Source organism: Podarcis cretensis (assembly GCF_951804945.1).
Source record: "Podarcis cretensis genome assembly, chromosome: 3".
NCBI lineage: Eukaryota > Metazoa > Chordata > Lepidosauria > Squamata > Lacertidae > Podarcis > Podarcis cretensis.
In genome coordinates, this window is record NC_137172.1 from 38,771,527 (window position 1) to 38,798,306 (window position 26,780).

Genomic DNA, 26,780 nt, shown 5'->3' on the forward strand with positions numbered 1-26,780 from the left:
ATATGCTTATTTATAATTCAGAAAAAGAACCCTTATTCTATGTAACTTGATTACCAACATAGCTGGTTGGGCGACACATGGATCTGGTACAGCTGAACCCTAAGTTTCAGATGCAGTACAAATATCTGATATTCTGCTAGGCCATTCACAAGAGTTAACAATCTTCTAAACCTTCTTCTAAATAAAATTTCTTGCATGAAAGAGAAATAAGCTATTCAGGAAGCAGTTGTTTCCAGATATATAAAGGTAAAGGTACCCCTGCCCGTACGGGCCAGTCTTGACAGACTCTGGGGTTGTGCGCCCATCTCACTTAAGAGGCCAGGGGCCAGCGCTGTCCGGAGACACTTCCGGGTCACGTGGCCAGCGTGACATCGCTGCTCTGGCCAGAGCCAGAGCCAGAGCCAGAGCCAGAGCCGCACACGGAAACGCCGTTTACCTTCCCGCTAGTAAGCGGTCCCTATTTATCTACTTGCACCCAGGGGTGCTTTCGAACTGCTAGGTTGGCAGGCGCTGGGACCGAACGACGGGAGCGCACCCCGCCGCAGGGATTCGAACCGCCGACCTTTCGTTCGCAAGCCCTAGGCGCTGAGGCTTTTACCCACAGCGCCACCTGCGTCCCTATTGTTTCCAGATATACTCAAATTCAATAGCCTGACCTTAGACCTCTGGGACATTCCCAGGGCTACAGGTTACCCAGTGACCTTTCATGTCCAAGTACAAAACAGCTTCACCGTGCCATTCAAACAAAAGTGAGCCACAATTTGTAACAGGAGAAACATTTGTTCCCTTCCCTCTCATCTTCTGTAATGCCACCATTACAGTAGTACTAAAATGGTAGTACTTCAGTTGCCAGAGTAATTGCACTAGAGTTTCCACCACTAACTGCAACAAAAATGTTTTTTGTTTTATGTTGACTATTTAAAATGTTTCTTTTGAGGCAGTATTGCAACAACCCATACTACTTTCACGGATGCATTTCAGAAACTTTAAAAACCAATCCAATTAAAATACATTCCAAATTAAGACCTAGTACAAAAAGCAAGAGTAAATACTTCTGCATGCAAGACCTATTTATTTGTGTGCCTTTAGGCATTTGCCTTATAATACCACTGTGTTGCCCTACAAAGAGTAACCTTTGGCAGGTACTAGACCCAAACATTACCAAGAATTTCAGCTGCATCATCAAATGCAACAACAGTCTTTTCATATTCAAGACTAAATAAACTGTTTTTTCTTTGTGAAACAAAAGCTAGATTCAGAAAGTTAACTCAAAGTGTCCTGAAATATACTAATTGCTTGGAAAAGAATTTAAGAAGTCTTCAAGACAAAAACCTCAATGCAAATGCCAAAGCCCACAAGCCTTTTCTCACTCCTTTTGATTGCTGAAAACTCTACACATATCCCATTCTCTACAAGTAAATACAAGAGTACTTTTGAAAACACCTTTGGATATGCAATCCAGGCTTAAGAAAAATGTCCACTGCTGACAACCAAGTTGGTGAAAAGGCAATCAGGCAAGCAGACACGTGCACACAGAAAAATGAGGAGAGTGAACAATTCAAGTACAAGTCTGAATATGTCTTTTAGATGAACATGCTCCACTTGTCCCAAACGTGTTTTGAACTTGGTGTTTGTTTAGAGGGATGCTTTAGTAAACTCTCCCCCCTAGAATTTAGGACTGTCCAAATTTTGTTTTCTTCCTCAGATGCTAGCTTGGCTATGTTGCCAGTCTTGAAATACAGCAGCCATGCCATGTACCACAGGAAAAGCATGTTTATATAGCTGGAACTATGCTATTCTGGGGCTTGGCTTAGTTTGAAAACAGGCATAGGCCCTGCAATAAGTGCCAAGAGAGACTGTGCTCTGTCTTAAGTCCTCAGAAACACACAAGTAAACAAGCCAGTCTCAGAAATCTGAGCAATTAAAGGTATCTGGTCTCACTTGGAAGTTTCTCCCCACTCCTTAAACATTCCCTTCTAAAGTATGCATCCTGAGAGATACTATTGATAAACAGAACTCACTTTGAGTATTTTCAAAACCCAGGTAGACAGTAAGTATGTGGTCTTGATGCCTGACCGTCAGCATTCCTCAGTTCAGCTAAAAGTGGCATTCAGCCAACCAAATTGTGAGATGAGTGGTAATTTCGGCAATAGTCTTAGGCTACAATCCTAAACACTTATAAGAGTGTGAATGAGTGAACACAGTGAGAATAACTTCTGAGTAATCATGCATAGGATTAAACAGTTAACAGACAACAGAAACAGTGTTAATTGTGCTTAAAAAGGAAGGCAAGCCATTAAAAGACAAAACAAATTGCTCACCATTTTCTTTATTGAAAAGGGAGGTACAGTGGTACCTCGGGTTAAGAACTTAATTCATTCTGGAGGCTCATTCTTAACCTGAAACTGTTCTTAACCCGAGGTACCACTTTAGCTAATGGGGCCTCCCGCTGCCGCAGTGCGATTTCTGTTCTCATCCTGAATCAAGGTTCTTAACCCGAGGTACTATTTCTGGGTTAGCGGAGTCTGTAACCTGAAGCGTCTGTAACCCGAGGTACCACTGTACAACTGTAAAGATTAAGCTAAAGAGGTTTAAAAGTAAAATAAGGATGCCAGTGAGGGTTTCAAGAAGGTGGTAGTAGATCAAAGTGTTTGTTATATCATTTTGAATGATTCAAAGTTCTAAGATTCTGATATGGAAAAAAGGGTTGTTGTTAACATAGTGCTGAGAATAATGTAATTCTTGTGTGATGGAACATCTCCCCTTTCCTCTAGCAGACACCCCTAATCCGCTCCACGGGTTCTCCCAACCCCCCAAAGCAAATCTGGGGACAGGGGGCAAAGGGGGGGGGAGGGTAAGTTCTGCTGCACTAATGTTAATCCTTGCACTAGTTCAAACATTCATTTCAGTATTGCCCTGGATATCTAGACCCTGAAACTTTTTGTTTTTACTTTCAAAACTCTCCTGACAGTTAACCACCTTAGAAGGCGGAGGAGGGTGGGGAGGATATAAATGGTATAAATACAATAAATAAAAACAAACACAGGGAGCACTTCGCTGAGATGGATCAAGTAGAAAAAAGCCACCTAGCCAATGCCTCTGCAAAAATCATGAAGTTAATTGAAGGAAAAAACAGAACACTTATTATTATTATTATTACTATATATGACCCCTTCAGTTATACTTGATGATGTCCTACAGAAGTTTCACATAGTCTGTGTGCGTGGGGGGGGGGGATGGCCAACAATGCTACCATAAAACATGTATATACAAACTAGAGAAAATCCAATAATAATTTTACTTATTATTAATGTTGAAGTATGAATCTCCAATAGTACCTCTACAAGAATATCACTATTCAACACTGCTATTAATAAATGGATACAGGAACATTAAAATACAGGTGAAATACTATCAAACAGTATGCAGGAAGAGGTGCACATGGAATTGGAGGATGCCTTGAAGTTCCCACTGATGAATGACCAGTTTATAATGTAGCTTGCCACTTCAGGCTTGCACACAACTGTGTGGGAACATCAGCCTGTATACAGATTGCTGCACTTTAATGCGTTCCTGAACGTTTCAGATATTAAACTGGATGTGAAGAAAATAACTGAAACTTTCGCAATGAGATAGACACAAAAGGAAAAGCAAACATGTAGGCCACCATACTGCTGGAGATGATTTTGGGAAATTAAATGGTAATCAGATAAAAATGCACTCTCTTTCGGTTCTCTTTATTACTTATTGTGCAAAGTTTAAGAGCAAAAGTGGTTGGGAGAAAACTTCTGGTTGCTAAAACTAGTTTGTATCCAGATTAAGTGTTATGTTTACTTAAAAATATAAAGCCTGTCCAAATTTAACATACGCACTCCAAGTCAATGCAATCAATTGCCCTTCTTCTGTATGTCCATGTTAAACAATGCAAACTGAAAGAACATTAAAATAAAAGCAAAGAGCGCATGATTCAAAATTTTGGATAAAAGGTGAAAGAACTATGAAGGGCAAACTTAAAGTGGGGTGCGAAAAATAAGCAATTATTCTTCCATTCTTATGTGTATAGCGCAAGAGACCACTGCATACTGATTAAAGAAGTATATATTAAAGGACCTCCAAGTTTTTAAAATAAAATAAACTTGCCTAAATCTTGCAATTTGCCAAATTATTTAAAAACCTGACAATCAGCTTTTAAGGTTACAGTGGTACCTCAGGTTACAGACATTTCAGGTTACAGACTCCACTAACCTAGACATAGTACCTCGGGTTAAGAACTTTGCTTCAGGATGAGAACAGAAATCGCACGGCGGCAGCGGAAGGCCCCATTAGCTAAAGTGGTACCTCAGGTTAAGAGCAGTTCCAGGTTAAGAGCGGACCTCCAGAACAAATTAAGTTCTTAACTCGAGGTACCACTGTATTTGGGTACAGTAAGCCTGACAGCTGCCGAGATTTCCTGTGATTTATTTAGTGTAAGTTTTTGTTACACATATCCCTTCACTGAAGAACACGTTTTCTTGAGGGTGCCATGTTTAAGACACTACATTCTCTCAAGCTATACACCCACATTCATGTTTACTACCTGTCCCATACAAATGTATGTTATTTGTGGTATATCAATAGGCAACATTAAAAATGATTGCACAAAAGCTTTGATTCAGGTTGAATGGCTACTTACACAAACAAAACACCAAGCTCAGAAAGCTTACCAATATTCAAATGCTGAGTGAAACACTCAACTCCTTCATTATCTTCATTAACATGCTTAAGGCAGAATAGACTATAAAATTCACTCAAATATACAATGCTTTATTGAATTCACATATACACACATGGTATTTATATCTGTCATAATTAACATGTGAAATTATATGTACAGCCTGACTTCAGACAGGCTATCCAGTGATAGCCAAACTTGGCCCTCCAGCTGTTTTGGGACTACAATTCCCATCATCCCTGACCACTGGTGCTGTTAGCTAGGGATGGTGGGAGTTGTAGCCCAAAACGGCTGGAGGGCCAAGTTTGGCCATCACTGCTATACGATGTAAATTATTGTCAATGCACATAACTAAGTCAACCAAGTCTTTTATTCAATCTTCTCCTTTTGCAGGATGCCTCTATTGCAGTGAGTGGAAAACTGTGGCCATCCAGTTGTTCTTGTACACCAAACTCCTGGCAGCATGTCCAATGATCAAGGGCAATGGGAATTTTAGTCCAACAACATGTGGAGAGCCATAGTTTTGCCATTCCTGCTTTAGTCCATAACTCCTAATTCAGACAATCTACAGCTAACCTCAGAAACCATGTTCCTTTTTTAAAAAAGCAAAAAAACAAACAAACTAGAAATCAAGATCACCACCACAAGCATTAGCATGGCTATCCTAGTTTTACATAGGCCAAAAGGAATAACCTTTATACAGGAGTGGCCTACAAGCTCCTCACAGGCAAGATTACCACTTTTGCCTTTAACCCCCAAAAGGAAGGAAGAGTTCCTTTGGATCTGATGACCCTGCGCCACACAGCTTGTGCCATTACAGTATTATTCCTCTGAAAGTCACAAAACTGGAACAAAGGTTCTCGTTAACTTTGGGCAATGGGAGAAGCAGATGTGAGGAGAGTTGGAAGCAAGGACTTAAAAGCCACACCCTTTTGGAAAGTTGTCTTGCCATTTCTTATCCCCAACGAGGAAGACCACACATAGATGTCACACCTGGGGCGGCGGGGAGGAGTATATAAGAGTAAAGTTGACACACTGCAATACCTGAGAATTAAAATTACATGGCACACGCTTTTAAAAAAAAAAAAGCAGGAAAGGAGTAGGAGGTGAGGGGAAAACAGGGAAAACAGCTTAGAGATCAAACCGCCGTAAAGAGAGGAGAGAAGAATGAAATAAATGGTGGGTTTTCTTCGTCACCCAGCCCCCACCCCCGCTTGGCAGGAAGTGCGACTAGGCCTTCAAGCCCCCGGCTTCCTCCGCCACTGTGATGCAGCCGAGGCAGTCACAGGCCTCGGGAAGGGATCCCAGTGACAGGAGGAGGAGGAGGAGGAGAAGGGCCGCCCTCCTCTTCCTCCAGTGGGGGAAAGGGAGAAACAGGGGCTCCCCTCCCCGAGCCCTTCCCCTCCGGCCTGGCCTCCCCACCCAGCCACCCAGGCCCTCGGGACCGGAGAGACCCCAGCCCGGCAGCCCCGGCCAGGCCTGGCCCCTTTTGCCCGCTGCCCTCCCCGACCACGTACTCACCCCCAGAAGCCGCAGGGGCAGCGGGGCGGCAAGCTGGGGGCTTTGCTGCGCTCGCTGCCGGCGTCTCCCATGGCGGCGGCGGCGTTGGCGGCCGCAGCAGCGGCGGATCTCAGGGCCGGGGCCGAGGGAAGAAGGAAGGGGCAGCTCCAGGCGGAGGGTCCAGGCCGGGGCTCGAAGCCGGGATTCCAGGCCGGTCAGCTGGAGTCGGGCGCTACCACTGCGGCGGCAGCGGCGGGGCGGGTGGGTAGTTGAAGCGAAGGCGGCGGCGGCGGCGGCGGCGGAAAAGGAGGCGGCCGCGCCCTGTGGTGCTTGAGGTGACACTGAGCGGCGGGCGGCGGCTGCCGGGGGGTTGTGACGGGCCCGCAACACGCTAGCCCCGCGGGCGGCGCGCGCCCCCTGACCCAACAATGCCCTCGGCTCCTCCCCCTCGGGGCGAGTGAGGTGGTCTTTCCCGGCCACAGGATCTGCTGGGAGAGGAGTGTACCAACGTCCGGAAATGGGTGGGGGGCTGCCGGGGACGGGTGGCGAGGCCAAAGCCGAAACGGGGAGCTGAAGCGAAGGCTAGTGTTACCACAGCTTTAAAGCGGAAATCTTCCAGGGGCGAGTAAGCTCGAGAAGAGTGGTTGGGGAAAGACCGGGCACCCCCCGCACCATCATCTGCTAATGGTACGGTCTGAAGAGATTGAGTCCGGGGTGAGGCAGATAAGGCTCTGCGCATGCGGGTGAGCAGAAACCCGGAAGTAAGCGTGAAGTAAAGAGTCACTCCTAGGAGTTTCCCCTCCCCCGCGCTGGTGGAATTCCCTGTCTAGGCAGGAGCAATCCCGGGAATTCCTGTTGGGGCTGCCCTACTGGCGTTGTTCGCGGCTGCTTTCTTCCCTCTCCTCAGCCTTCGCACTGGAGGGAGAGGGTTGGAGGAGCCAGGCTGCAAGCTTATGCACACTTTCCCGCGAGTAAACCCGGTCGAAGTGTGTTGGATTTACTTGCTGAGTAAACATTTGTAGGGGCTGCGCTGATAATAGTCCCCAATTTAAAAGGAAGAGCCAGCACAGATAGCTTTCTCCTCTTTTCCTTAAACAGAACTTACGTAATGCACCTTTACCAAGTGGCGTGATGGCAACAACCACGCACAAAAAACAAACCCCAGGTGGAGGCGAAGGTCCCCCAGCTTGTACGTGCTGCACCTAAATTTTGTATTGTGCTGCTGCTGTTAAAGTTACAAGCGCCCGTCCCATTATTAAACCAGCTTTTGGCTGGTGCCTTGTGATAGCTTTGTGGTACCGGATCTTGTAACATTTCTTTTAAAAAAGAGTAACATGGAAAAGGTTCTGTTTTGCAGGTGTTAAAATAGGTGTAGAATGTGATCCTATAAGTGATTACAGTATTCAGAAGCAAAGCCCCCCATTAGTACTAATGTTGTATTAAAACACCTGAAGCTGCTAAAAGAATGAAGAATCCAGGACCAGTTTAACAAATTTATTTAAGGGTCCACCTGGCACCATCATAAACCATCTTTCTGGCACTAAGCTAAAACTTAATGGATTATGATTAGCTTGATAATGGCCCATTTGATGAAATATTCTGCAGAGGGGGGGTTCCGCTGGGTCTGCTTATGGATTATTGAAATGGTGTTACTGAAATTTATTGTTACGGTTTTGTGCTACACATTTGTGCCTTAACTTTTTTATGAGTTGTTTAGAGATTTCTTGCAGTAAGTGACTAATAAGTCATATAGGTAGCAATACTGACTTTTAAAATGTTTTAAACATTGGAGTAAAATGACTATGGAATGTATAAAATATAGGCTGAGATTATTATGCATTTATTCAACAGAATTTGCATGCCAATTGTAAAGAAAATCTCTTAAGTGGTTGAGTTTAAAGTATGCAACATAAACACAGTGATCATTCACAACAAAAGTAATCAGTGATAACACAATCGGCCTTAATTTGCTATGTTAATTAATATATGTAGTTAGATAGAAAACCACTACATTTATAGCCATAGATATAGACGTGAACTTCTTTTTAAACAATATTTGTATTCATTTTCAAGTTGCACCTCACACATAACATAACAAACAACACATTAACCACATTGCTTAAAATATCACATCAGATTCTTACAGTTCACGCGGTCTTCTCAATGGATATAATACAAAAGTGGTTGCCACACATTATAGAATAGGTGGGGGTTAGAATTCTCTTTGGTCCTACAAATTTGACATATCAGTTTTTCAAGCAGGACTATTCTCCATGTGCTTCAGTGTTCAAGCCCAAAGCAGTACATCATTGCATGGCTATTTCCATATGCGCCACTGCAAGGAGGAACATTAAAAGTTCTTTATGAGCAAATGGTGGAGCAGACATGCCCTTTATTCCAAGAAAAGAAAGTTGAGGGAAAGGTTGTAGGCCATTTTGTGTATTAAACTCAATTTTAACTTCTTGACATTCCTCATACCTGAATCTGCCATTAAAGTTTTTTTCATATGGCCACTTTCAGGTAACCAGCAGATTCTGATACCAATTTTGTGTCCATTTGTACTGTAGTGTAGAGAGATGGGTTTGTCTGAATTCCTATGTATGTACAGTGGTACCTCGGGTTAAGTACTTAATTCATTCCGGCAGGGATGCCCAATATCCCCTTTGCTTTTTATATCAGTCCTGGAGGTTTTGTTAAACATGATTAGAAAGGACCAGTTGGTTAAAGGAGTTCAGGTCGGAGTTAGACATTACAAGTTAAGAGCATTTGCAGATGACCTAGTATTGACTTTGCAACAGCCAGACACTAGTACTAAAAGAGTATTAGAATTAATTGAAATATTTGGTCGAGTAGCAGGTTTTAAATTGAACAAACAAAAAACGAAAGTGTTGGAAAAAAACTTAACAATGGAAGAAAGAGAGAGTTTTCAGAATGAAACAGGCCTGGAAATAACAAAAAGGGTAAAATACCTGGGGTTAAACTTAACATCCAAGAATGTGAATTTATTTAAGGATAATTATGAAAAAACTTGGGCAGAGGTTAAGAAAGATCTGGAAATATGGTCAAGGTTGAAACTTTCCTTGTTAGTCCGAATTGCTACTATTAAGATGAATGTATTGCCTAGAATGCTGTTTTTATTTCAGACGTTACAGATTTTGGACAGGATGGATTGTTTCAAGAAGTGGCAGAAAGACATATCAAAATTTGTCTGGCAGGGCAAAAAGCCCAGAATTAAATTTAAGATTTTAACTGATGCAAAGGATAGAGGGGGGTTTGCCCTGCCGGACTTAAGACTTTACTATGAATCGGCAGCTTTCTGCTGGTTGAAACACTGGCTACTTCTTGAGAACACTGACATTTTGGACCTGGAAGGGTACGACAATAGTTTTGGTTGGCATGCATATTTATGGTATGACAAGGTAAAGGTGTACAAAAGTTTTAAAAACCATATTGTGAGGAAAGCATTGTATAACGTTTGGATTAGATACAAAGATCTGCTGGAAAGTAAAACCCCTAGGTGGGAGTCACCAATGGAAGCTAGGGAAGTAAAAAAGCTTAATATGGACTCTAAATGGCCAAAATATCATGAAATTTTAGAATATGATGGTGAAAGGGTGAAACTTCAGAGTTATGAGAAACTAAAGCCTAAGGTTCGAGATTGGTTGCATTATCATCAGATAAATGAGACATTTAAACAGGACAGAAAAATAGGTTTTCAGAAAGAGAAGTCAAAATTAGAAACAGAACTGTTGGAACCCAATACTAAGAATTTATCAAAAATGTATAACTTGCTGTTGAAATGGAATACACAGGATGAAACGGTGAAATCAGCTATGATTAAATGGGCACAAGATATCGGTCATGATATTATGTTTGCTGACTGGGAACAGTTATGGACCACCGGTATCAAATTTACTGCATGTAATGCTTTAAAAGAAAATATTATGAAAATGATCTATCGGTGGTACATGACCCCAGTCAAGCTTGCAAAAATTTATCATTTGCCTAACAATAAGTGTTGGAAATGTAATGAGACTGAAGGCACTTTTTACCACCTTTGGTGGACCTGCCCAAAGATTAAAGCTTTCTGGGAAATGATCTATAATGAAATTAAGAAGGTCCTTAGGTGGACTTTTCCTAAGAAACCAGAGGCTTTTCTCTTGGGCATGGTTGGCCAATTGGTGTTAAAGAAGGATAGGATTTTCTTTATGTATGCCACCACAGCAGCAAGAATTCTACTGGCAAAGTATTGGAAGACGCAAGAACTACCTACTCTGGAAGAATGGCAAACAAAGGTGATTGACTTTATGGGACTGGCCGAGATGACGGGCAGAATCCGTGACCAGGGGAAAGAGACAGTGGAAGAGGACTGGAAGAAATTTAAAATATATCTCAAGAACAATTGTAAAATTGACGAATGTTAAGATGTCAGGGGGTAAGAGGTAAAGAAATTGCAGCAGTAATCAAAAAAAACTAAAGGAACTTTTATGAAAGGGAATTAAGATAATGGACCTAAGGGTTGCTAAAGAATCACTAAACAAGAATGCAGGGATGGGGAGGTATGGGGAAGTCAAAAGAAAGAAGGGTATGAAACGATCAGTTGGAAATTATGTTGTTTTGTGGTACTTTTGTTATCTGTTTGAAAAACGAATAAAAATTATTATAAAAAAAAAAAAAGTACTTAATTCATTCCGGAGGTCTGTTCTTAACCTGAAACTGTTCTTCACCTGAAGCACTACTTTAGCTAATGCGGCCTCCTGCTGCCGCTGCACGATTTCTGTTCTCATCCTGAAGCAAAGTTCTTAACCCGAGGTACTATTTCTGGGTTAGCGGAGTCTGTAAGCTGAAGCGTATGTAAGCTGAAGCGTATGTAACCCGAGGTACCACTGTAGAATGCAAAAGGCATTATCGGCAGATGAAAAAAATAACTTATTGTAGGGTTACTGGACGTCCCCGTTTCCTGGGGACAGTCCCCAGATTTGCAAATTAGTCCCCGGACAAATTCCATCCCCAGAATGTCCCCGGATTTCATCTAATGTCCCCAGGAAACGTGGCAGCGGGAGTGACAGCGGCAGTCTCAGCAGCCCAGAGCCAGCCTAGTAGCGCAGTTGGCTCTGGCTGGCTTCAGGAGCTGCCCGCTGCTGTGGCGCCCACCATTTTGCCTTGCTGGAAGTCCCCATATGATATGTTGTGCACAAGACACATCATATGGGGACTTGCTGCAGGGGCTGAAAATGCAGTGCTGGCCGCCGCCGCCGGGGGAGAGCAGCGCGGGGTCGTTGAGCTTGGTGCACCACTGCAACCTGGCACTCAGCTTGCCGTCGGCGCTGCTGCCCAAGGCCGTCGGCTTGGTCTTAGTCTCCAACTGGTGCTTGGGCGGCTGCAGCTGCTGCTCAGGTTCGCCACTGTGCTTCTCGACTTGCAAGCGGCGGCTCAGCTTGTTGGCCAGCTTGTCGTTGGCCATCGCAGACAAGAGGCGAGCAGAGACGAGCTGATCCAGCCCAAGCGCACGTCTTCCCACTCGCTCACCGCTGGCTCTGCCCTGGACCCGCTGACTGGGCACACTGTGGCATGGATGGGTGGCCTCTGGGCAATGCCTGCACAGGAAATGCCCAGACAGGCGGGCAGGGCAGCAGTAGGAGGAGGGGGTTTCTGCTAATGCTTACTTCCGAGTAAGCCTGTAGGGGATCGCAGTGCAGGGACGGGGGGGGGGAGGGAGGGAGGGAGGGGGGAAGCATGGCTAGTGCTTTAAGAAAGGCCAGGACCCAGAGGAAGGCCGTGTAACAGAAGAGACTACAGAAGAGAAGATATTAATTCTTTATTTTTTTAAATAACTTTTTTCCTCTCTCTTTTTTTAAAAAAAATATTTATTGATTGATTGATTGATTGTGTCCCCGGATTCATTGAAAAAAATCTGGTAACCTAATTGTAAATTGCATTGCTGATGAAAAGCAGTGTATAAGAATACCACATAAATAAGATGAATAGGTGAATGAACAGTGTGGTGTAATGGTTAAGAGCGGTAGTCTCGTAATCTGGGGAACCGGGTTCGCGTCTCCGCTCCTCCACATGCAGCTGCTGGGTGACCTTGGGCCAGTCACACTTCTCTGAAGTCTCTCAGCCCCACTCACCTCACAGAGTGTTTGTTGTGGGGGAGGAGGTGAAAGGAGAATGTTAGCCGCTTTGAGACTCCTTAGGGTAGTGATAAAGCGGAATATCAAATCCAAACATTTGTCACTAGCTCCTGCATGAAATGGGAGCTCATTAGGACCATTTTCTTAAAAAAACTGCAGCTGGAGGGGGAAACAAACTAGCCCTCCTCATGTGTGTTTAACAGCAGTCATTAGGAAACTAACAAAGAAAGAAAGAAAGCCAATGAACCATTTTCTGTCTCTTTATCTTTGTGTTGGAAATAGGCCTGTTAAAATTTTGCATGTCAGGGTACTATGAAATACATATGACTAAGCAAACCAGGCCTGGTGAGGACGTTTAAATGCAAGCCATTTGATACTTCCAGTAATGCTGGAAATACCGAGGCAGCAAAAAAGACCTTTCCTGAGTCGTTAAGCCGGGCATGCGCTACAGAATAAATCCACAGCTTACACTCACTTATGTGATCGTAACCCCACACGCGGGGGTGGGGTGGGGTGGGAATAAGTGGTGAGCAGGGAAAACTTGTCATTCCCTGTTCTCCATTTATTAATATACAGTGGTACCTCTGGTTGCAGACGGGATCCGTTCCGGAGGCCCGTTTGCAACATGAGCAGAACGCAACCCACGTCTGCACGTGCGTGGGTCGCAAATCTCCGCTTCTGCGCATGCGCGTGATGTCATTTTCCGTGACTGTGCAAGCGGCAAAACCTGGAAGTAACCCTTTCCGGTACTTCCAGGTTGCCGCGGGATGCAACCTGAAAATGCTCAACCTGAAGCAAACGTAACATGAGCTATGACAGTATATTTTCCACTCACAGACCTAGTGGATTTTCCTTCCTCACTATGCTCTCAGAAAGTTGCAGCAGGGCCCCAGGAAGCTTCCAGAGCTCTCACTCCTCCTCTCCCACAATTACATTTGTGAATAAATAGTAGCTACTACCTGTTTTATCACTATAGTAGCGCTAATTCTTAGTCAGTTTTTATTTGAGTAGAATGATAGTTGTAAAAATGAAAGGGGGAGGGAGCTCATTGAAGTCAGTTGATTAGAAGACTGATAAGCCTGTTTAACGTGTGCGTGTGTGTGTAATCTCATATTTGTGGAAGTGAGTCCCATGTAACTCTGGAAACTACCCATGATAATTCATGCATAAGATTGTGGTGTTAAGATTTGAAAGAGGAGCACATATTGTCCAAAGAATTGTGAATTAAAAGAAGAAAATATTCCTAAAAAACTATAGCCATGCACATTTTTCCTTTTAAAATGATGGCATTAGCATTTATGTGAATAACCACTCATCTCTGGATAATTAAAATTAAAAATAAAAAACTTTACCAGTTCTATACTCCAGGTGTGGGAGTGGACAGGAAGTATGTTGCTTCTTAAAGCTTTTTGTACAACAGAGCAATGTGGACGTGTGTCTGTTACAGCAGAACGGGCCACACATCTGTGGAACTACTTGTCTGTGACATTGCTCAAAGAGTTTTCATAAATGTGTGGTGCACCAGATACTATGATGGGAGGCACACCCACAAAAGACAGTAAGATACAGCTGTGACAAGAGTCTCCAAGTCTTTGTGAAGCTGTGGTCTGTACAAAGCCTATAATAGCTGCAGACTAGATCACAGTTCAGTACCCCAAGTGAGCCTTTGTGACATCACAGCTGACCACAGTTTTACAGTTCATTTGCAAGTGGCCTTTCTGGTGGTTGAGATCAGATGGAGCCCTTAGAGTGCCTTTTGAAAATCAGAAGGGGTTTTTTTTGGGGGGGGGAGTGTTTTGTAGCAGAAAGGTTTTCTCCTTTTTGTGTTTGTGTGATTAGGCAGAGATGCTCTGAATTGCACCTGGTTCCAGTTATTGTTAGAACCATACAGTATTATCCAGCTGTCTCTTCTGAATATTGTATTCTGGTGCATCCCTTTCCCATAATAACCTCATTTCCTTGCTTATTCCCTACCCTGCCCCATAGTTCTGAAATCATGGAGCACCAGCATTGACCCACTGCTATTTGTGATCCACAGCGATGTAAGTCTGCCTGACCTAATGATTCAAGAGCTGTATCTCTCCTTCTTCCCAAATTCGGTGTGTGAGACCATCCTGTTAATCTATATGTATTCTAGAAATCTAACTGGCCTTTAGGGTTGGTTGCCTTCAGCACCAGCCTGAAACCAATGCACTTCAAATAACCAGGTAAAGGCTGAAACTTGAAAGGATGTGTTAATATAACACAAAAAGAAAGCCGTATTTTTATTTTAAATGGGCCTTTCTTACATTTCATTTACTGTATTAGTTCCCATCAACTAGAGAGTCAATGTCTCTTATAAAATATACTGCTTTCAACAAACTTGGATGGAATCACATGGATAAATCATGCCATTTTATCCCCTCAGAATTCTGTCTATAAGTAGCAGCTGGATATATTCAATGTACATCAAGTGGAACCATTCCCACAACAAGTTCAGTTTTATCAGTGCCACTTCAGCTCCTGCTGTGATTCTGCTGCTTGTGTGTTTCTGTCTACCTTTTGAAATCCAACAAGATTCAGAGATAGTAAGCTGTAGCAGGACACAGATTCTCCATGTTTGTCCCAAGAGCTCATTTGCACCTAGGTTAAGTTTTGGGAGAAGTTGGTGCCGTTTCCCCCCCAAATCCCAGGTGGACTCGATGACACATCTTCCACTTCTGGTTTGGTTGTATGAAAGAAAGCTCCTCTTGATAGTGGAACTAATATTTCTCCACAATATTTCTGCTTGTGTTTCAACTGTCAGTAGTGCTCCCTCAAGCATGTGCTGACTGAAGAGCCCCACACATGTGCATAGTAGGGAATGGATGTGCTGAAACAGCCTATTCAATCTGCTAAATCAACAGTAGGGTATCTGAGGGTTACCATATATCCGGAATTTCCTGGACATAACCGGTATTCGGCTCTCACAAACAGTGTCTGGACAGGAATTGTTGAAGTATCCAGGCAAAATATGGTAGGTGTGATAGCTCAAATAGAAGTGCTTTGTAGTTTTAGTGCTTTGTGAATTTGGCACCTTTTCCTGCTGCCATGTTCAAAAAGTGCCAAATCACAGCTGGGAAGGAAAAACCGGAAGCATTCTTATGTGTGCTCCCCAATTCTTCCTTTGCAAGCCACAGGTTCAAATTGAATCACCAATGTCATATGACACCAGATGATTGACAGGTGAGCAGCTCCACCTGCCTCTCAAAGTAGCCCATAAATGGTACCATTTTAGTGGATTATATCACTGCATTTGAGGAAAGCTTCAGCTCTTGAATTTAATGTTTCAAGCAAGGGAGACATTGCGCTTCCCTAACTGGGTGTATTCCATATATTATTTTTATTATGAATTTATATCCAAAGGAGCCCAGGGCAGCATATACTGCATTTCTGAGATTATTTGACAATATTACTGTTGCCTTTAACGCCTTTTAAGCAACATGTAAGACTTAATTCTCATTGGCTTTTAATCATCAGCGTGATAAAGTCCTCATTCGAGCTGTACATAATTGAACTATTTAGTCATTCCTGATACTTCAGATCCCCCAGCTTTTTACTATAATTTTTCCAATTTGTTTCTGATTACCTATCTTAAGTTAGCCAGAGCTCATTGCAGTTGAGTCCTAATTCCTGTGCATCAGGTGCCTGAGAGGTATATTGTAAAACAACAAAAGACCAACACTTGCAACCAACTGTGTGTGATTCATCTGCTAAGTTAGTGCCCAGGCACTAGGCTGGGAACCGAACAAAAATCCTGAAGCAAAGCCACATGTTGTAACTAGTATCTTTTTATTTGCAGGTAATTCAAACCTGTGTGTTTAAGATGACATGTTTTATGTAGGTCCTGTCACCAGTGCCACTCTACATGAGTCATGTGTAATAGCACCTGTCTGGGCTCTCTTAATTGCTTTGTTGCCAGCAGCGTCTTGGAGAAACAGAAATCTGTGTAGATTCTGCATTATAAAAGCCTTTAAAATAAACTAAAAAAAGAAAGAAAAGCACTGCTGTGGTTTCCTTCTCTCTCTCCTTCCTCAATTTCCACAATTTAATCACGTCCTGCCTGTTAATCTTTTCTGCCTGCCATTTCCCTTCAGTGTTTTAAAAGGGTGATATTCTAAGAGAGATGTGATCTGAGGGAGAAGAATAGAATGCCAACTTACTGGTGCATGTGTGTGTTTTAAAAAGCGATTATTTCAATCAGATGAAGGGTCTCTCTTAACAGATTGGAACCATATGAGTGGCTTTCCTCATTTTACGGTAATTTAGCCCTCAAGATGGGAAGGAAGATGGGTGCCTCTTGTCGTCCACTTCACCTGCCCCTCTTTAGGGTTTTCTATAGTGTATCTCTATTTGCAATCATATCACAACCAAAATAAACAAGAAAGAAACGGATTGATTATATACAGGCACAACTCTTGTCTAGTTGTTTTGAAGCAGCAGCAGAAGGTGTTAGGGCCCATCCCCGTAGGGTTGTCAACATGTCCAGAACAAAAAAGGGAATGACCTGGCTGCATTGTGAGTTTGTTTTTTTTTAATCTTTGAGCAAACTGCCACTTTTTCCTCTGTAAAAGTCAGAGATAATGATAAAACTTACGTTTATTCATTTTTTTTACTTCAAAAATTGCAGTAATCAAGAAAACATATTAAAGAGCGTGGATTATTATTTTTTACACAGTTGGTATAGGATATTGTAGAAACTGCCTTCCTCCTTCAATCCAGGTAAGTGAATGGAACAACAACAAAAAATCAAATGACAGAAGGATAGCCCTTGAAGAGTAACTTGATTAATAGACTGATTTTAAGGTGATTGAGCAAACGTATCAAACCCAGTTTGTTTGCTTTTAAAATTTGGGCATATTAAGCCTCACAACAGTTGCAGTCTAAACACAGTGAGAAGCTACTCTGTATGTCATTACATATACTGAAGATGTTCAGATATGTGTTTTGGTTAACACGCTGTATGATAGAAGACTCATGCCTTCTCTTCTCCATTGCAACCCTGGTGTACTCCAAGAAGGACAGAGGTCTGGAATATTGGGGGGGGGGGGGAATTAGGAGAAATCATGCGGAGTCAGCTGGGATGAATGGTGTTAAGTTGTGGGTGAACATATCAGATGACACAGCGATTCTTCAACAGCTCTTGTTTATTCACAGGCCAGAACAGAACTGAACAGCAAACAGCTCAGCCGGCCTGCTTTTATAGGCAGCCGGCTTTCAACACTGTAGCAACAACAACCCAGGGTTTCCCGCCTAAAGTAACTGACGTGGACCTGAGTGAAAACTATATACATGATACTCCTGGTGGCCAGGGTGAGAATTTCAATACATAACACCTGGCATCCCCCATTCACACAACCCACCCCCACCTAGTTTCCCCCCTAATTCCTCACTCCTCCGCCGCACTCCTTGAGTTTGCGCTGCATTGGTTACCACAGGATACTGTTTTTTAAAAATGCTAAATCAAGAAGATCTTTAATCTAGCCTTTTCTGTTTTGAAAACTAAGTTTTCCAATCTGGGAGCTGGTGCAGCAAATGGGTGCCCTCCCTCCGCCTGCCAATCTGCCTTGGTCAGCATGAGTAGTGGGCTGTGGAAAAAGTGGTAGCTAAACCACTCCATTAAGCCCTGCTACTGCCAGCCAGAAGTATTGATTGACCTCTACATCTCCAGCCAGTGGGCATTTTCAGAATAATTAAACTTGACCATTATTGTTGGCGACTTGTGCATTCTTCATATCCCCACCCCACCCTGTTGTATGAATCTGGTCTTTCAATGAAATGTGAAAGTCGCTACAGACTTGTGAGCCTGATTATCCACTAGACTGCTTTGATGGCAAATCCTGATTCTGCTTTCTATGCAAAGCATATTTCTGCCTAAATCACGTACGAGGCTTTCCATTGAGGCAATATGAAAGAACTGTAATTTTTGGAAGCAATAGACATATCTATAGATCATCCATAAGAGTTGGCCTCTCGGAAGCTGCATATGCCTCAGGCCAAATAATGCTGTTAAGAGATGTTTTAGCTGATTATATCTCTATTTTTCACTATTAGGCAGATTGTATTTATTTTGCAGCTCCTGAAAAGACAGTAATGGGTCCTGAGAATTTAATCAATGTGAGAGCTTTAGAATGCCCCTGCCTTCCTGTGGCTTTCCTATAAATGGATGGCCAGCCATTTTAAGTGGAGGATCAAGCAAATTAGAGACTTCTGTTACATATCTAGGTGAAAACATTCAGTAAAAGCAGCATAAATTTCACTAACAGCATGTTTAAACTGTGTTACCAAAGCATGGACAATAAAGTCCAATGTTTTCTCAGCTCCTGGGCACTATCTTATCTTCTTTCTTCTTCTTTCTTCTTCTTTCTTCTTCTTTCTTCTTCTTTCTTCTTCTTTCTTCTTCTTTGGCGATCACTCGTAGCTAGGTAAAATTGTCTTCCATGAACATGGTCTTAACAGTGAGTCCAATTCTGGATCCATTTGTCCTTCCACAGTGGGGAAATAGGTTTCCGGGCGGGAGTTGATCACAATGAGGGTTTGCCAAGTATGCCTTCCTCTTACCACGTTTTCCCCTTTCGTTCTGAGTTCAAGTGTCTTCAAAGCCCATGACACCTTTGGTCAGTGGCAGAGGAAGCCGCCCAGGGGCAGGGCGAAGGCGGGGCACGCTGCCTGTAGGGACGGGACACACCATGGCGCCTCCCGAGTCTGCCTGCCTCCTCCCACTCAGCCACCCTACAGCTGGGGGGGGGGGGAGGCAGCGGGCAGACCATTTGGGGCAGCGCAGAACCTGCGGGCGCCCAAGCCACCATGTCACTCCCAGGAGAGACGTGTGGCTCAGGTGCGCTGCAGGACCCATGGTCAGTGCTGCCCGGCATTTTGTCCCTCCCCTCAGTGGTGACACCCGGGGCGCACCACACCCACCTTCCTCTGCCCCTGCCTTTGGTAAGGGCTGTTCTTCAATTGGAGCGCTTGCAGGCCAGTGTTTCCCAATTGTTAGTGTTTAGTCTACATTTTTAAAAATTTGCCTTGAGAGAGTCTTTAAACCTCTTTTGTTGACCATCAGCATTATGCTTTCCATTTTTACGCTCGGAACAGAGTAGTTGCTTTGGAAAATGATAATCAGGCATCCAAACAACAGGACCAATCCAACAAAGTTGATATTGAAGAATCATTGCTTCAACACTGGTGATATTTGCTGCTTCTAGTACACTGGCATTAATTCACCAGTCTTCCCAAGTGATATGTAAAAATTTTCCGACACACCGTTGATGGAATCTTTCAAGGAGCTGGAGATGGTGTTTTCCTGGGGAGAGCATTACACAAACGAGGAGCCACCGCAGAAAAGACCTGTTCTCTTATGTTGCTGCCCTCCAGACCTCTCAGCGGATGCATGTGAAGAAGGTCACAGGCTCTTATAGGGAGAGGTGGTCCTTGACGTATTGTGGTCCTGAGCCAGTTAAGACTTTATAGGTCAAATCCAGCACTTTTAATTAGGCCCAGAAACTCTTTGGCAGTCAGTGCAGTCAGGCCAAGATCAGGGTAATGTGCTCAAACCGTCTTGCCCTGGTGAGTAACTTGGCTGCCAAATTCTGCACCAGCTGAAGTTTTTTCCAGGCGCCTCTTGTGGATTTAACACCTGGAATTTAGCAAGCGAAGTTTTTCTGATACGATGGGGAAGTTTCACTTACTAAATTTCCACCTGCTAGGAAGTTGGGTGAGGAGCCTACCCTATCAAGTCCCAGGTAGAATAGGACCACAACTGCCATTACCACCAGCACAAAAAAGATGATAACAGGATGATGTCAATACCCCCTATCCCAAAGAAAATTGTGTATTTGGACTCTCAATTATGTGCTTCAGGCCCTGTGCATATAGAAAGCTAGTTGAAATCAATGGTGCAGCAGTTAAGTAGCTAATTGATCTGAACCCATGCTCAGTAACAAACAAAAATCAGGAGTTAATGATTGGTTGGAGAATCTTCAGCTAAGAAGCCACACCCAATGTTTAATCCCAAACCACTAAGAAATTGCAGAAGTCAGCAACAAAGTGTATTTCGCATAGGCTTGCCAACTCTTCAAATGACCATCGTAGCGATAACTTTTAAGATCAGGTTGACGTGCAAACATAACTGGGTAATACTGTTTATCTTCATGTTGTATAAAGCTTCACCTTTGGCCAGCTGATAACTGAATTTTAAAGATACTGTTAAAGGTCCAGCATAGGCCAGATTTCTACTAGCCAGTTGGCAGCCTTCCTTATTAATCAATTAATTAATTAAATATCCCACATTTCTCAAGGAAACTTAGAACATTTGAAAACATCAATTATAAATGACAAAATAATAACAAGCTAGTTAAAAAGAATAAAGTACATCACAACGTATTTAACACCAATAATTCTTGCCCTCTGATTCTGTGTTTATTTATTGCACACAGAATGATGTATATCCTGGACCTTTAACAGTTATATAGAAAAAGGAAGTTCCGCCATTACAGCTTCTAAGGCGGGGGGGGGGGGGGGCGTGCGCACCTTCTGAAATCCCCTCTTCTGTTTCACTTGTATAGGCTGCTTCTCAAAATCATGAAGCATTCTGCAAACATAGAAACTGAGCTTTGGATAACAAAGTTAGATGCAGCATGAAGATGCTGTAATTGGGGGGGGGGGTACTTAACCTGCTGAATTTCATGTTTTTTAAAAAGAGAAAACAACCAACCCGATATGTTTCTACCGTTCAAGGCTCAAGCTTCATACCCAAATAAAGTGGCACACCGCTGCTCATAAACCAGGCATAGGCAAACTCAGCCCTCCAGATGTTTTGGGACTACAACTCCCATCATCCCTAGCTAACAGGACCAATGGTCAGGGATGATGGGAGTTGTAGTCCCAAAACATCTGGAGGGCCGAGTTTGCCTACGCCTGTCATAAACAAAGCCCAAACTGGCAGCCACACTGGTTTTGTGTCTAACATCGCATAGATAAAAACAGGGATACTAATAACACCCTTAGCTCCACACCAAAAAACACCATCTAAGGTCCACCTGAACACATGTGCTGCGCTGCACTAAACCTTGTTCATGGAAACCCAGGGCTGCAGGGCATGGGCATAGCCAGGATTTTTGTTGGGGGGGGAGGACTTGGTTGGGGAGGCAGGATTTTTGTTAGGGGAGCAGAACTGATATGATTGGTGAGTTAAGTATTTCATTGAATTACTTGATCTAGGTGGGGCAGCTACCCCCCCCCCCGGCTACGCTCATGCTACAGGGGGTGTTGCAGGATCTCTATTCCTATAAGCTGCAGAAAATCCACAGCCGAAGCCTCCTTAGCAGATGGTTTTCCAGTCTCTGCTGAAAGGAACAGAGGAAGCTCTTACACTGAGTCTGCCTGGCTCAGTATTGCCTGTGATCCTCGGAAGCAGCTCCCTAGGGTTTCCCATAGGTGATGCTGGGAACTGAACCTGGTATCTTCCGCATGCAAAGCGGATGTTCTCTCACCAAGCTATGGTTCTTCCCCAAACCTCCTTCCATAAATGCAGCACGAGGCAATCCTTTATTCTGCAGGAGTTCTCCCGCAGTGGAAAGCGATGTTATTGCAAGTTGACCATGACCATTTCATTGTCTAAACTTTAACTCTATTTATTTAAATAGGTGCACAAAAATGCACTATATTATGGGACATCGCTTTCGGAAAGGGTGTGTAGAAGGCAAACTTGTGTTCAAAAAGGTATTTGTTAGGGGAATTTTACATTAATTAATTTTGTCAGGACTTTTTTTTTTTTTTAAAGAACTGCATGGAGAAATTGGGTAAATCAAAGTTAAGATAGGAAAAATAAGGAACTAAGAAAAACAGAAATGTACAGACTTGTCTATCTCTACTTGGGTAAAAAAGGTACCCCTGCCCGTGCGGGCCAGTCTTGACAGACTCTAGGGTTGTGCGCTCATCTCACTCTAGAGGCTGGGAGCCAGCGCTGTCCGCAGACACTTCCGGGTCACGTGGCCAGCGTGACGAAGCTGCTCTGGCGAACCGGCACCAGAGCAGCACACGGAAACGCCGTTTACCTTCCCGCTATAAAGCGGTACCTATTTATCTACTTGCACTTAAGGGTGCTTTCGAACTGCTAGGTGGGCAGGAGCTGGGACCGAACGACGGGAGCTCACCCCGTCACGGGGATTCGAACTGCCGACCATGCGATCGGCAAGTCCTAGGCGCTGAGGTTTTACCCACAGCGCCACAATTCAGTGCTATGGGGTGGGCATCTGAGTAGAAACCAAGGAAGAAACTTTGTAATATATTTCTCCAAGCGGCTGTCTCTCTGTCTCCTTGCAACCGGTTACCAGAGGTCTTCCCTCTAAGTCTGCCATCACACAGAACTCTCACAGAACCTTTATTTTATTGACATGCCTAATTGCCCCTAGCAGCTGAGAAGCTTGCCAGCTGTTGATTTCCTATGGTGGGCTGCCAAGTTTATTGGAGGGATGGCTGCTACTGTGTTTCCAACAGCAGAAACTAAATTTTGCCTTACAGAAAAGCATTCCTACGCCAGGGAAAGCATCAGTTTCTCTGAAGCAGGTTGCAGTTACAAAGTGACCGAAAAAGAACCAAGTTTACTTGTGTTTTGTTTTGTTTTTTAAATCCAGTTCCTTGGTGCTTGTCTGCCAGATAAAACTGCCAGGAGCTGTGGAGGCAAAAATATTGTATCCTTCCCAACCCTGACTTTTAGCATCCCCACACCCCATGTCTAATTCTGCTCTGGATTGATCCACCTGAATTCTCTGTGGTATTGACAACTCCCCCCGCCTTTGAAACTAATAATGCCAAGGCTGTCTTTGTTTTAAAACTACAAACTTAATTTTTGTTCTCTAAAGTTCTTACACTGTCTCATGAAAGCAAAACCTTTCATCTATCTCTGGAACACCTGCTGGGACACCTGCTAATATAAGTTTAGTGTTGTGCTGCTATTAAAGTATATTAAGAGTGATCTTTCAGGGACCGTCAGATGGTCCAAATTCAAAGGAAGGAAGAAAAGGAGGCACAACAAAATGCCTCTCTAATGATCCAAATAACTGCTAGATGCCTTGCCTGTAGCTTGTTAGAAGTTTTTAGCTATGTTCAGTAAGAGAAGGTTGTGTTCAGATTCCTCAGAAAGCCCCCCAGAAGGAATGTGTTAAAGAAAATGTTGTGGGAATCAGATGTGCTGGAACCAGAGCCAGTTTGGATGGGTGGGGTGTGAAGAGATGGATTTCAACAAGATGCCCTCAGTAAGTCCCCTCCCCCTTTTTGTCCCCTACATGTGCAACTCTCAGGGACAGCCCCCCAAATTTTTTTGCTGCCTGAACTAGAACAACAAATGGTGTCCCCTTCTACCAAGTCAAAATGAATCATGCTCAAGTTATTTTGGTACTTCAGGCAGAAAATTCCATGAGCACTTCTCCCCCTCCCTGACAGAATAACACAATACTAATAAATAACTAACAATTTGCTGCCCTTTTATGACATCCATAATCAGCTGCCAGAATCGGCTGCCACACTCTACCTCCCTGACCTTTATCTCTTTTCTCCATCTTTCTTTGCTCTCCATCACCCCTTAATCTGTTTAGTTTTATTCCCCCACCCCGCCCCCGCCATTTGCCCAATTACCGATCTGGCAGGTCATATCACAAACACTGCTGCTTGGGATGGGATGAGCAGAAGCATTATTTATTTGCCTAAGCTGTTTCTGTTCCACCTTTTACAGTGCAGCCCTATACCTGTCTATTCAGAAGTAAATCCCACTGAATTTAAAATGAGTTCCTCCCAGGAAGTGATAGATATTTGCAGCTTTGAAATGCCTGCATGGACAACAGTTTCCACTCACATCTGCATGATGTTAATCCACTGGCAATTAGTGCATATGCAAACAGTGGCCTTTCTTTTCACCCCTTCCACCAACACTGTCAGGGAGGAGTCAGCATGGGCACAATCAGAGCAGGCTTAATGAATAATACAACAACAACAACAACAACAACAACAACAACAACAACAACAACAACAACAATTTATTTATACTCCACCCATTTGGTTGGGTTACCCCAGCCCCTCTGGGTGGCTCCCAACAGAATATTAAAAACACGATAAAACCTCAAACATAGGGGAACAATGTCTCCCCATAGCTGGGGACAGTGGAAGTAGGAATCCAACAACTTCAAGAGGGCCACAGCTTCTCCATCTCTCAAAGTAGAGATGTTCAAGATGTGAGACACACCTTGCTCTTCCTCATCACCCACTTTCCTTCAAGAAGTGGTTGGGCACTATGCGTAGGGTCTTCCAAGATGATCTTGTGATACGTGGGAGCAGGCAGTCTCTTGGGCAACCGTAAATAGTTTGGGATCAGAGTAGAGCACCGCTTGTGCGTTTCTCTCAACATGATTGTGATCATTTATTTATTTATTTAATAAAATTTATACACTGCTGGACTGTAAGAACAACTACAACAACCCTCAAAGCAGTTTACAAAATAAAACAAAACAAAACAATAAGATCAAGTAAAATAAGAGAGATTCACAACCATACTTTAAAAACCATACAAAAGTTAAAAGGCTAAAACCGATTAAAATTACCTCAGCTGTCTAAGCATCTAAGTAGGCTTGCCTAAACCAAAACGTTTTTAGCAGCTGCCAAAAGAAAGCAGGACAGTAAAATTACAGCGAAGAGACAGCAGAGCTGCAGACATGCCTTAAAAATGCTATATTGCATGCCACAATGGCATTGCTACTATGCCATCAGTGTGTTGGGAGAGCATCTTAATGGACATGTGTAGGGGAGTCTGGTTCACATGGAAAGCCTATTTGCCTTCAGCAGTCATCTCTCTTTCATGTCTTCCCACAACATAAGGACAATGTTGGGGAATAGTCAACATGGGGTTCAGTGTGAGCAGGATGCCCAGACACAGTCCACTGTCTCTCTCCCTCTTTACAGAGTTTCAACTGCATGGAGAGAAACACCTGAGCAAGGCTTATAACAGTGTGGTGTAGTGGTTAAGAGCGGTGGACTCCTAATTTGGTGAACTGGGTTCGCGTCTCCGCTCCTCCACATGCAGCTGCTGGGTGACCTTGGGCTAGTCACACTTCTCTGAAGTCTCTCAGCCCCACTCACCTCACAGAGTGTTTGTTGTGGGGGAGGAAGGGAAGTGAGATTGTTATAATAATATAATAATAATTTATTATTTATACCCCGCCCATCCGGCTGAGTCTCCCCAGCCACCCTGGGCGGCTCCCAATCAGTGTTAAAAACAATACAGCATTACATATTAAAAACTTCCCTGAACAGGGCTGCCTTAAGATGTTAGCCGCATTGAGACTCTTTGGGTAGTGATAAAGCGGGATATCAAATCCAAACTACTACTCTTCTTCTTCTTCCTCCTCTTCCTCTTCCTCTTCTTTTTCAAACTAGACCTTTATCCTCCTGGAAACAGAGTGACAGACAGTGTAGCTCCTTCAAAATGGTGAGGTATGTTCTCTAACACTCGAGCCAGGTAGAAACCCAATTACAGTACTTCATTTTTGCACCACCTGTAACTTTTGGACAGTCTTCAAAGGCAGCTCAGCATAGCGTACATTGTAGTAGTTCAATCTAGATGTCATTGAGGAATTCTGTTCATCATGAAAGAATGTTATTTTGGAACTATCGGGGACAAAGGAACATTTCAACAAGGATATTGTGTGTGGATGCACAATGTTTGCTACACAATGGAGCCTTTTGCATCTTTTTACCTTTCATTTCTCCTTTGCTACTTGTTTTCATCTCTGGCTGCAATTTAACTTTCGAAAACCCTCTAAAAGCATGAATAATAAAAAAACAAAGTGCATGGATATCATCCGTCTATGATTGCAAGAAGGCCCAAGGTCCCTCGAAAACAGTAATTACATATGACAAGTAAACATGGGTCAAGAAGCAAAGTCATGGGTCAAGAGCTATTTAAGAAAGAGAAAGCAAAAGACAACAATAAATGGCTGAAGTTCCAACGCTAAGAATGAACTGCTGCATGTTTCAAGTGTTTACTATTAAAGGTTTGGGGAAGCAAGTGAATAATGAGGTGGTTAAAATCGACGTACAACAGCTGTTGAAGTTAATGAAGTAGTTGCTGAATGAACAAGATGGTGACAGGTAAAAAATCTAGCTGTGAAAAACTCAAAGGTAAATGCACTCTTTTAAACTAATCATTTACATAAATGGTTTCTAAATTAACTAGCAGTTTTGGAAGGCATCCTTGTTGAACCCATGAGCTGCTCAAAAGGGCCTCAATAGTAGTGGCAATTGGCCTACCCAATTGGCTGTATAACATTGAAACTATTGCAAGATCTCTATGCAAGGTGGTGTGTTGCCTTCTGCTTCAGCAGCAGGAGCACACCCTCCAATATTTCTCTGATGAAAATATGGACAGC

At 43.3% G+C, this 26,780-nt stretch overlaps 1 protein-coding gene across 1 annotated transcript in view; it reads right to left on the minus strand.

Annotated features, from left to right (window-relative positions):
* ZFAND3 (zinc finger AN1-type containing 3) overlaps positions 1-6,582 on the minus strand; it is a 145,697-nt gene extending 139,115 nt beyond the window's left edge. Inside the window, exon 1 of the mRNA XM_079969355.1 lies at positions 6,233-6,582. Coding sequence (XP_079825481.1) covers positions 6,233-6,303 — 71 coding nt within the window. The 5' untranslated portion in view covers positions 6,304-6,582. The remainder of the gene's footprint in view (positions 1-6,232) is intronic.
* Between the last annotated feature and the right edge of the window lie 20,198 nt (positions 6,583-26,780).